At 41.2% G+C, this 12,199-nt stretch overlaps 1 protein-coding gene across 2 annotated transcripts in view; it reads right to left on the reverse strand.

Moving 5' to 3' along the window:
• Positions 1–3,423: 3,423 nt before the first annotated feature.
• Positions 3,424–12,199, reverse strand: part of chchd3a (coiled-coil-helix-coiled-coil-helix domain containing 3a) — a 76,283-nt gene continuing 67,507 nt past the window's right edge. For both annotated transcript variants that reach the window (XM_053313954.1, XM_053313953.1), the window contains exons 8-9: positions 8,887–9,022; positions 3,424–4,232 (exon numbers count right to left, since the gene is read on the reverse strand). In XM_053313954.1, the coding sequence (XP_053169929.1) occupies positions 4,209–4,232; positions 8,887–9,022 (160 nt within the window). In that variant the 3' untranslated portion in view covers positions 3,424–4,208. The remainder of the gene's footprint in view (positions 4,233–8,886; positions 9,023–12,199) is intronic.

Consider the following 12,199-nt stretch of genomic DNA (forward strand, 5'->3'; position numbering starts at 1 on the left):
AAACGGCTAGAAGGGAAAGTTGTAATTGACAATTTGGTGCAGATATTTTGAAATCATGCCATAGTGTGCCGAAATTGCGAGGACAAGTCAGGAAGGGAAAAAAAATGCATGTATTGGGAACAAGGAGCAAGCCTGGCATAGATTTAAAGCTTTAATTTACAGCTGACCTAGAAGTAGCTACTATTTCTCAAGATTAGCACAATTACACAGAGTGAGTTTGATTCTGTCTGTCTCCCAGGATATCCAGGGTGGTTGAAAGTTCATGATATATCTTTACTCTCATTCATATGTGTGATTACTCTGAGGTGTAAGGATTCTATTTTGGGATCTATTTTTTTGCTGTGACTCATTTTCACAAGTGTATCTGCATTTATTTAAGTCATGAATTTTTATTACCCATTGAGGCATCATGCACGTTCTGTGGTGAACAGTGAGTCATAAGTAGCAGAGACGTTAATAATATTACAAACTTTTTATAGTTTGTAGTAGCCACTGAGACGCTGATACCATACATTAATGAGAGTATGTTATTTCAACCACACTCCCTTTCCCATTGAGGGGAAGCGGTTGGATCGATTATGATTTCTTTTCTTGGGATGGAGGGCAACAATTTCCCACATTTTCTTCCTTGACATACATGTAGTTTATGCGTCTCCTGTTACAAAACAAAATATTATTGCAAGACATTTGAAAACATAGCACTACCTGTATGTGTTCAAAATTTGATGCAAGGATGTTACAGTTTCTTGTGACTGCATTCTGTTTTCTTCACCTATCCCTGTGTCATCCATGTGATTTGTTATTATGAGGCCATTGATGATGGTAGCTGCTCCAGCTGGTAGGCCTTTACTGACTTAAGCCACACCTCTCCTCTCTCAATACAGGTAATTCAACACTTTTTGTGGATACAAATTTGGGACAAAGTGCCCACTGCTCTCCAGGTGTTTCCCAGATGTGTTGCATCAGTGGCTAGTGAAAATCAGACCTGTCCCCAAACATTCTGACCCTCGAAACCCCCACCTTACAGATGCCCTTATCTAACCAACTAAATGACTTATCATACAGTAAGTTTTCAGCACAGATGATCAGGAAATATAAGGTTTGGGAGAACAAATACAGTGATATCATTAAAATGATCAAATCAAGCTTGAAACAGAGAAAAGGAGGGGAAGTGTCTCCAGTGCAGTTACATATATCCTAACAACCATCGCAGGCAAATCACTAAAGTTACTGGGTATCTAACAAAATCTATATAAAGATATTTTTGCATTGGTACTTTTAAGCTATCTTTCACAGCTGCACTGTGTTCAATGTCCAACTTTATGCTGCAGCACATAGTTGAGCACATTGTAGCAGGTTTGCTAAAAACACTTCCCTACAAGTGTGTGTGCACAGCCTAGGAAAAAAATGTTCCGCGGTGGAAAATGTAATTATTCATTATTAGTTTCTTTTCACTATTTATTGAAATAAAATAATCTCAAATGCCGTATGTCTCATTAAATGATATCAGCATGACTACTCAGATACGCTGGAATAAGATTTGTGTTTCGCATCAGTTCATTTTGTAACCTGATGTTTTAATCTGCCCGTGACTATTCTATCAAAAGTATTAAATGAATGCAAATTTTTGATTCACCTTCTCCCGAGATACCTTTTACTGTATTTCAGCTTTCTTTGCAATACTTCTCCTTTCTACTTCTTCACCCTGCAGGAACGGCCTCGGGGATCCCTCAAGACCACAATTTGAACTCTGCCTATTGGCACTCTGCAGCTTCTCTTCAGTATTTAGGAGCAGCTCAGTGCTCAAGGACATCTCAGCTTCACTTGTTGAAGTCACACTAAAATGTTAAAAAGTATTTTCTGGCACTATCTGCGCAAATATCTTCCCCCTTAATCAAAACCTCATTACTTCTACCATCTGATAAATAGTAGATTTGAACAGTCACTGTGTATACCAGGAGGTGTGGATAGAAACTCCACTTAATATAGCAATACATACATTTTGAATTATGCCAAATCTGCATTGTCCTGCCCTGATTTAGTGTTTCACATGAAATATATCAAAACTAAAAAGGCACAATGCTGTAAAAATGCTGCTTTATTCTGACTTTAGAGGAGGAAAGAACACCAGAAACCCCATCTAGACAAGCTATTGTGAAGAATGGAGTATGTTTCAGAGCAGGCTTGCAAACTAAAAAGGTTAAGGTCATGGTGGATGCCTTTAATAAGTAAAAGGTAAGCCCCATGTATAGATCTCATGATTCTCTAATTATCCTTTAATTATATTACGGGGGATATAATCTCATTACAGACAGAATACACCGTTAAATCACTTATCTTGGCTCGGAGGTACTGGGTCAGATAGTGGAGTCGAGCAGCTTGTGTCAGAGGCATCGGGAGAAAAACAAGTGGGCAGAAAAGAGAAAAAACTGGGCTTAGTCTGCTCCGTGGAGAAACACCTGCCATGAACTCCAATACCCATTATCCCCAACCTTTAGAAAACCCCTCCAACACACACACACACCCACAACCACGCTATAATAGAAGTCAACCCCTAACCCCTTTGAGACTCAAAAGTCAAGAAGCAAAAGGACAGCTGACTGACAGACAGCGGGGGGGATTAGTCACAATGAATCACATGCTTGCACGCACACACACCCTGCCTCTCTCGCTCACTCTGTCCATCAGGCACACGCTTTCTTCTTCTGATTAGGAATTAAGATAACGTCCCCTCTGTAATCACCTGCCTCCACATCAAACCCAGATGTCCCTCGCACTCAGATGTGAGGATGTACACACACTATTGCTGCCTCTATAAAAAGTGCATGGACGGCTGAAGCACTACCCCACCCACACACTGTCAAACCAAACACACATAAAAGTGTCTGTCTATCCAGTTAAACCCAAGCCAGAGAGTCTGGCGGAGTGCAGACAGCGTGGAGAAGCTGTCTCCTCCAAGGCAACATTAGCCTGGGAGACTGAGCAGAGAAGAAACACACTCCAGAAAGAAAGAAGAGAGGAAGGGAGAGAAAGAAGTAGATCAGCAAAGGGAAAAGAGAGACAATGAGGGGATAAGGAAGAGGTAGAGACTGAGAGAGAATCCTTACACTTTCATTGAGCTGAGGGCACAGAGGATTCACGTAACAGAGATATATAAAGAAAGACAGACAGATAGCGAAACAGAGAGAAAGATAGATTATGAGCCAGAACATCTGGGATGAATATTTCTCCTGCGCTTCACTCTCCCTCTCTCCTGGGCTCATTCACTCCGTTTGGCAAAATGTCGTCGTGACAACACTAGGGCTGCGTATCCATCAAAGATGCACAACGCTCACTGTAATTAACATAAAATACACACACTTGCACTCGAGAGACAGAGACTGCTGAATATTTATGGAGAAAAGTTCAACAACAGTTCCTGCATCGTTTCATCTTTTATTTCCTGTGATCAGACATTGTCAGAAGTGATGGTCTGGATGAATACTCAACACACAGAGAGTTACATTACTAACATAACAGAACACACGTAGCATAACACAGAATTAGATGTGAACATGTGTATCTGAACAGGATAGTGCATAGAAAGCAATGGATCATGGAATTCAAAATAGGATTGACTGCTATTAATAAAAATAGACTTATTTCCCTAAGGGTAATGAAGTGAGGGTGGATGGGAGGAGTCCAGGAGTGGCTTGTAACAGAAGTGGCTAGCTTCCTTGTGGTTGTTCCGGTTCTTCTTTACTTTCCCCTTGAAGCGGGCCAGGCTTACACGTGCTGGGTTGACCTGATGGTCCTTGCTGTGTCTCCAAAATAGTGGACAGTGTCACTGCCTCCGTGCTATACTCACAGGAGAGACAGTCGAAGGGTAAAAGAGGTAGGACAAGAGATAAGAGCTGAAGGGAAAAGGTGTGTGTTTCTCTTTCAGGGTGCTGTGTTCAGGTGCTTCCAGTCAGGTTTGGTTTGGTTCTCCACTGCACAAGGTTTTGAGGGAGGGAAAAGGTGTCTGTTTCTCTCTCAGGGTGCTGTGTTCGGGTGCCTCTACTCAGGTTTGGTTTGGTTCTCCACTACACAGGGTTTTGAGGGTGTGTCTTGGTGCTGACTCATTCCTCTCTTCTTCTTCTTCTCCGGTTTGGTCTGTCAGTCGGTCAATAATCAGTAATCCCACACAATAAACTCTTTATTGCTCCTTCTTTCTTTTTCTCTCTTCCTTAACCCCCGGTCCTCAACTTGTTCTGCAGACGAAAAACAGAGAGGAAAGTGCATTAGAGAGATAGAGCCAAATGAAAAAAAATTAAAATAGACAAATAGATAGATATTATGTCACAAAGGATAGACAAGACAGAAAGAATAAGGCCTGGGAGTGCAATATAAGGGAAGAGGATGGAGTAAGTTTGAGAAGTAGAGAAAGGACCCGAGGGCAGTGGATTCCGTGTTAGCGATAAAGACAGCCACAAATCCCCAGCACTCCCTGTCAATAACCATTTGAACCAGCCTATTGCAGCTGATGCCACTGGATGAAAACTGCCAGAGAGGAGAGGGATGAAAGAGAGAAAAAAAAAAAGAAGCTAGGGACATACTGTAAGTAAGGGAATAAGGTAGACAGAAAGGAAGAATGAAAAATATCCGCCATAAGCACCAACTTAATAATAGTGTGGTGGATTAGATAAGTCCATGTCAGTTACATTTCATTTCTCCAAAAGAAGCCTGTAAAACCATTATTGACTAAACTGGTCGCAATAGCCTGCTACCCAGTAAAAGGACAAAGAGCAGACATAAAGAAATCACTTAATGCCAGTTTATTATAACGTGGGTCTGGTTTTTGTAGGTCTGGCCATCATTTCTATAGACGAATCCAGTGCCATTACAGCAGTGGCAGAGTGGAAGTGAACACATTTACACTGCCAGTGGAAGCAGAGATGTTTGGGTTAATAACGGTCGGCAGTTGCCCCCCTACGACGGATGAATGTAGTTTGTGTAAATGTGAAAGTTATTCACTGACTGAAACCCATTAACCTACCTCTTCTGTCCAACCTCCACAGTCCAGATGTTAAAAAGTGCTGTGTGGAGTAGCTAATTTAACAGAGCAGATTAAAAGCTAATAAAAAATCAGAAATACTGTAAAAGTAAGATTTCAGCCAGGCAGCGTACTGTAGTATGTAACTAACAAGAAATCAGTGGGTGGCAGCATAGCTCACAGCACAGTAAAGAGCAGTCGGACTACATTTCTCTGAAAACTTTTAGTAGATAAGAACCTGTATTTTAATGGCATGCGATGACTATATTTTCAACAATATCAATAATAATAACAACAATAACTGCTTGTATGTGTTTTCTTGGACATATTTCTTGGCACAAGCATCACAGTGAGATCCCTTGACATAAATGTCAGTACATGTCAGTTGCCACCATAGTAATGGTGACTTGGCTACATCCACCTACAACCCGGATTCGTCGATTGGTCATGGTAACATCAAACCTACAACACCAAAGTGATTGCTGACATCTGGAAACATAGCAACATCACTACAAAACAAATTATGACATGGAAAACGCATTAGGGATGCACTGAACATACAGTGAATATGATACTGATACGGATCGGTACCTGTGTGGATAATAACCTCATTAAGCAGTTTCGGTATCTGCAATGACATGACTGATCATCATTAAATACAGTTTCTTGTCAAAAATTTAGTTTTTATGCTATCAGTTGTATTAATTCAGTCGTAGCAGACTCCCAGTTCAAGTTTTAAAAATCCCTGGCCTTGTGTTACCTTTCACAGAAATCATTGCAATGGGCCCCACAGAGTGAGGTTCTACATTCAGACTTTAAATTAGGTAAAAAGCAAGCACTGGTATTGGATGAGTACTCTGTCTCAGTGGATACTCTGAGTGAAGGTATCAGAATCAGGAGAGAAAAAGTTGGATAGTGCATCCCTAAAAAACATGAAACAATCAGACAGGTTGGAAAGCAGCCAGTAGTTCAGCTAGATAAACAACATTATTTGGAGGTAAAAACAAAAAGTGAGCACATCTGAAATGTCAGTAAAAATCCTCCTTTTGCAAAGGAAAAACTGCAAATACAGCAGGTCAAATGTGTTTGTGAACTGTGGTGAATATTTATTTATTATTTATTTATGTATTTATATTTTATGTATATTTCCAAAACAATGTACTTATTTTACACCTTCATTTTCTCCTCTGCAAACTAGTGTGGCTATCTTGTTTTGTGTTACATGAACCGAAGAGATGTCACTGTGTTCCCAGATTTAGCAATTATATGGCAAGTACAATGTTATTAGGCAAGGAAGGCTACATTTATTTGTTTAGCACATTTCAACTACAATGCAATACAAAGTGCTTAAGACACTATAAAGGGACATTTAAATAAAATTAAAATAGGTATTAAATTGCTAAAAGAATAAAATACTTAAAACTAAAATTTGTGAATGAAAGTTTAAGAGCAGTGCAAGTAATGGATACATTATTAATTACCAACACACTTGACAACCAGAGCTATGAAACACTGTAATTGTAATAAAATGGAATTATAGTTAGTATAGTAACAGTATATACTGAGTCAAGATTTACTGACATCTATCGAATGTTGGAATGACGAATAAAATGATTAAAATGACTGAGATGTTCTCTATAATATATTAAAGATGATGTTGAGGCAGTTTTTTTTTGAGCGAGCTTCTTTTTCATTTTGACACGCAACACTCTCTGAAACCACAAACAGGGATCGAGCTCGGCCCTTTGAGAGTAAAAGGGAGATGGAAGGGTCAGTCTAAAAAATGAAGTGGAGAAGGAAAAGATAGGGAGCAAGAGGCGGTCATGCGGCGAGAATATGGAATGAGGAGGCAAGCAGCGGATGGAGAGATCAGCCTCCATGATAAACTCTTATTCATTGAGGGAGAGGGGGAGAGAAAGAGGGACTTTATCTGTCCTTCGACTGCCTCTTCCTCACAGTTTGCTATCTGGACCTGTTTAAGTGCTGAATGCATTAGAAATGTGACGAGGGATGAAGGGATGGTGGATGGAGCGAGTGAAGTAGGGATGGTGGTGGGGCAGAGAGGGCACAAAAGAGAGTGAAAGCAGGTCTAAATGTTATCGCCGACTGAGGCGATAAGAGCGCTAATTATCAGTGACAAAGGCCCAGCATCTGACAACGTCTCTGTCTCGGCTGACTCCAGTTGAGGGGTCAATATTGTAAAACTGAGATTTGGGGACATTTTTTTTTTATCCTCGGTGAGATGGCATCTTGGACAATCCTATCTATACCCACGGTGCCGCAATTTTTAGTGGAATGTTGCGAGATTTGAAGGGGAAGGACGGAGACTGGGGAAAAGATTTTGCTGTTTGAAAATTGTCTAAGCTATGCTATCAAATGTCTTTGACAGAGAGGGCAAAGAGATGAGAGAAGGCTGTTAGAGGGTACGCTTGGATCATCTGACCTCCAGAGGTCAAAGTCATGTCCTTTAACATTTGTTCTCTGTGCAGCTTCCTGCTTGGCTCTGATAAAGCTGTATAAACATCCTAATCACAAGGCTGCATCAGCTCATATCAATTCTACTTCATTCCTTTCCCCTATTTTGTTCGCTGTGTAATTTTGCATATTATTCCTTTAAAGCCTTATCATGGAACTGTTTCTTTTGCACCTAATGACTTTAAAAGCAAGTCTTAGACAGATAAGCACAGACGAACAGGAGTGTGCTGTGATTGCCACAGGGTGATAAACACAAGCGGATTACCATATCGTCTCAGGTTTGCTTCCAAACAATTTACAAGATCATAACAGCATCCGGACTGTGAACGTAGCCTTGCTGAATCTTGACGAGGCTACAGGTAGCTCTCTTTAAAATGTACACACGCACACACCCTCGATGAATAAAACATAGTGCAATTTACATGATGTATAGCTTAAAAATATGCCTGCATCTGACTTTTAGATCTAATACCTACAAGAGAGAGCGAGAGATACAAAACTCTTGTTTTCCTAATTTCCGGAAAAAACAATGCAATTGCAAAAAGAAATCTAATAAAAAAGCTCTATGAATGTAAATTGAGCCTTTTTGGGGCCAATGGATGTTATATATTGCCAAGTGAGAGACGGGGAATCAAGTTAATATCAACCTGAGTGACATTACTATTACTGTACAGCGTGTGACCGTGGGAGACAGAGGGCGGAACAACGTTTGCACTTGGCAATGAAAGGAGAGAGCGACGGAGAGGACAATAGTATCCAACTAGCAGAGGCTACTCCCTCGGTCTTATTACATTAAAACACACACACAGACAGTCGGGAGAACGCCTGTGTCAGCAGGTATTATGGAAATAGACCGTAAGGTTTAAACTGGCTATTTAGAGTGAGCTTTACTCAGGCGCCAGTAGCCGGATGGAAATGATATTCTCCTGTCTAAGAGCAAGAAGCCGGCGCATGTAAATGGATGCACGTGTGTATGTGTATGTGTGTGTTAATTCATTTAGACATTTAAAAAAGGCTCTATTGTAGCTACCATACACATCTACAAGACAAGTGATATATACTGTAGCTATCACACACACACAGGGAGCTACTTTGTCATACATACATTGTTTCAACTGAAAACTACACTACAGGAGGAGTAAATGCTACAACTTACATATTGTCTGTCCATGAAGGTGCATGCACATACTTGTCATTCTTTTTAGAGGAAAAAAGTGTGTTATTTTGGGAGTATAAGCTCACGAACAAAGAGCACAGTAGCACAGTATGAAATTCTCATTCATTTCACTTAACAAGCATGAGGTAAACGTACAACCTAATATGAGAAATCTACACTTCATGAATGATGTGCAATACATGTAACATATGACAAGTTTATAGAAGACAAAAATACGCACCTGTTTGAGGTTGTTGACACACTGTAAGTAACGGGCAGCTATGTTGGAGCAGTTAAGGGTTTTTCCAGTGTTCTCCTTGTAGCATGCCAGGATCTGGCCCTGCAGGTCGGCACACACAGGATACGTCTCATAGCGCCTGCCGGGGTGAGAAGGGGAGAGAAATAGTGTGAAAATGAGGAAAAATATTGTGTAAAAGAGGAGGGGAGGTTGGGACAGAAGAAAGAATATATATATAGGAGGGGAGGTTGGGACAGGAGAAAGAATATATATGCCCATTTTTTGCTACCACTGTCATTCCAGTCCACAACACCTGAAGGAAGAATTACATTACTGTATCTGTTGGGAGAAGGTCAAAAGTCAATCTGGCCTACACAGCCTGCTGTGATGACCATGCCGAAGAGGGCATTACAACATATTGACAATGGGTTTTCCAAAAAGGGACAATACCAGGTGTCAAATAAAGTTTCCATAAATGGCTTCTTCCTCTGAAAAAGGGAGCTCTACCAGTGCCATGGGACTGTATGTGAGGGAACCAAACCCTGCACATAAATGAGCAATGCAGAGTAAAACAAGAAAAGGGTGTCAGTTTAATTTAGACAAGCAATAAGCCTCCCTTGTTACAATATGATGATGATAATGATGATGAAGTTAAAATTACTGGTTTGCTGAGTATACCTTCCTGGTAAATTAGTCCCTGTTCTTGTGTCTTTCAAAGGCCTCACATGAGAGAGTATTGATCACTCTACTGGATGCCAGTGAATTCAACCACTGATTATGAATGACTCCCTGTAAATGCTTGACAGTGTCAACCATTTACATCCTGGGTAGCTGTCACCTTGGAGTGAATTAAATGGCAATTTCAATCTTTTAGCCTCCAGAAAGAGGACGCTGTTGTGTAGTGGGGATGCTGTATGCCTGGTTATGGGCTACACATCACTAGCTTAGCACTCAAGTCTGTCCTTGAGGTCTGCTGCAGCTTGAAGGGAGCTGTCTTAGCGGTTATGATCCAGGTACTGATACTTGTAGATGTTACTCTAAACTTCAGTGCTTTTACATGGAACTCTTTTATTAGATGTACAGTGTGTAAGATTTTGCTCCTTAAGCCAGTCTAAGCAGAGAGATGTACCAATAGTGCTGGTGTCTGGCCCGAAATTAACTGCTTTTGTCTGTCTCCTCACACACCCCATAAAAATCCATAATGACGACATATGCACATGGTAGGGCTATTATGCTAATGGTGGTGTCATCGTTTTGTTCACACCAGTGCTCAGTATACTCCATCTGCCTCACTAAACACACCCTGCATGTGTGTGAAAGAGAAAAGAGGTTTTGCCCGTCAGCAAGTCTGGAGATCTCAAAGGAATATTGGTGGTGAAGCCGAGCCCCTGTAGTCAGAATCAGATGTTTGATTTGCCCCCTGGAGTGAGAAATTACCCCCCTGTTGGATACAAAGCGGGGGATTGGCAGCACGGGTCATTACCCAGGGTGCAATGCAGTAGGAAGCTGGTGCAGTGAAGATGTTTACATATGTGCCTCGCCACATGGTCATATTTGTTAGGGATGCCGGAAAAATCTATAGTCCTCTACAGTGCAGGTCAGTGACAATTTGTGACCAATATAAGTGGCACTTCAACCCCAGTGAATAATGAGCACACTTAAATGGTCACTCCCCAGTGCAATGCACAGTGTCCAAAAAGGGCAAGAGGCTTTTAGAGGCTAAAGGTAAAGCTGGTAAGAGATATTTCAACAAATAAAACAAGGTTCAGATTACATAATATATTTGACACATTCTAAACAACCTCCTTTACTGAAGAGGCCACAACCAGGCAGAGTAATCTGGAGAGTCCTACTCTTTCCCCTCCAGAAGCAGAAATTGAATCATTTAAATTTCAAACATTTGAACATGCAAACGCTGGCTGGTTGGTTCCAGGGTAGGTATGGCTTTTCAGAATGAATCATGACATTCACAACTTTGAGCACAGACTGGAACATTATGCTGCTGGGTGTGGAGAATTGGGCTTGTGGGATCCATTGGGGAGAAATTCAGTCATTTGCTTGGAGGCATGACAAGGCCATTGCTCTGCGTCAGGGTATTGAACGATGACAGCGGCACGAGCAGAAATCGCTGCCGTCCTATTCCTATGGATCCTGACGCTCGTTTATTACACCGCCTATGGGCATCTACAGGGACGAGAGGAGCCACATACACCCACTAATTACTTTCTTAAGCATTCACGTTAATGCCAGGTGCATCCTGCTGATACAAACCACAGTGTTTATCACCAGTAATGGCCTCTGAGTGAGGGAGAAAGAAGGACAGAGGAAGGGAGTTAGGAAGGGTGGGGGTGGGGTGGGGGAAGGGGGGGGTTGGATAGAAATGAAGAGCCTTTCTTGATGAGGAACTAGACAGTGGTACTTCTATTTTCTCTTGCACTCTGGTTCTCTCTGTGGGGAAGGGGCTGAGACAGTGGTTTAGTTAATCATGGAGACAATAACACTGTCACACACACTCTGTGGCGGCACGCTGCATCCTATATCATCTATCATTAAGATTAACATTAAGTTCCCGCCGCAAACCACACGGAGCTTTTACCGGACGACTGCAACCCTCCCTCCTCCTTGGTTTTACATTAGGTGCCCCGGTGTCATTTACAACAGTATGACTGCTGTAGTGCGGCAGGGTGAGCAGACTTAAGAACGATAGACATGTCACATCACGAGGAAAGCATACACCTTTTTTACCTTTTATGTATGAAATCGACCCACATCTCTTGGCTTAATAACATACACTGCTATTGAAATGAACTCGAGATTTGTACCCAGTTTTAGACAAGCTGGAGGGGATCTTGCTGCTTGTATTTAATTACAATTTGCACCGACAATGCCTCACTACATAGCTACTATGTATCAAAGCATTTTACAAGCACCAAACCAGACAAACATTAGATTGTTCATGTTATATTCATAGCAAGATAGATGGAAGTATGAAGAGTAAAATGCTGCCAAGTGGATACACAGTAGATTCCTCCACTATGGGAATCACTGAGTATAATTCTAAATATAGTCAAAAACAACTATGAATCATCCAGTTCCCATGTAACCTGAGTAGTAAGGCATTCATAAACAGGGACGCTGTTTGACATTCCCAAAACATTTTACTGCTGCTAAAAGATTTACAGGAAATGATAAAAATTTGATATTTTTTCATGTCAAGTTTGCTCACTGAATGTTGTTGTTTGGGTGCATTATCAGTAGAAGACAACATGTTGTGATGTAACTGTGCTTTTTGTAATGATCAGTGCTTTCCAGACTA

The sequence above is a fragment of the Scomber japonicus genome, chromosome 23 (assembly GCF_027409825.1).
Source record: "Scomber japonicus isolate fScoJap1 chromosome 23, fScoJap1.pri, whole genome shotgun sequence".
Lineage (NCBI taxonomy): Eukaryota > Metazoa > Chordata > Actinopteri > Scombriformes > Scombridae > Scomber > Scomber japonicus.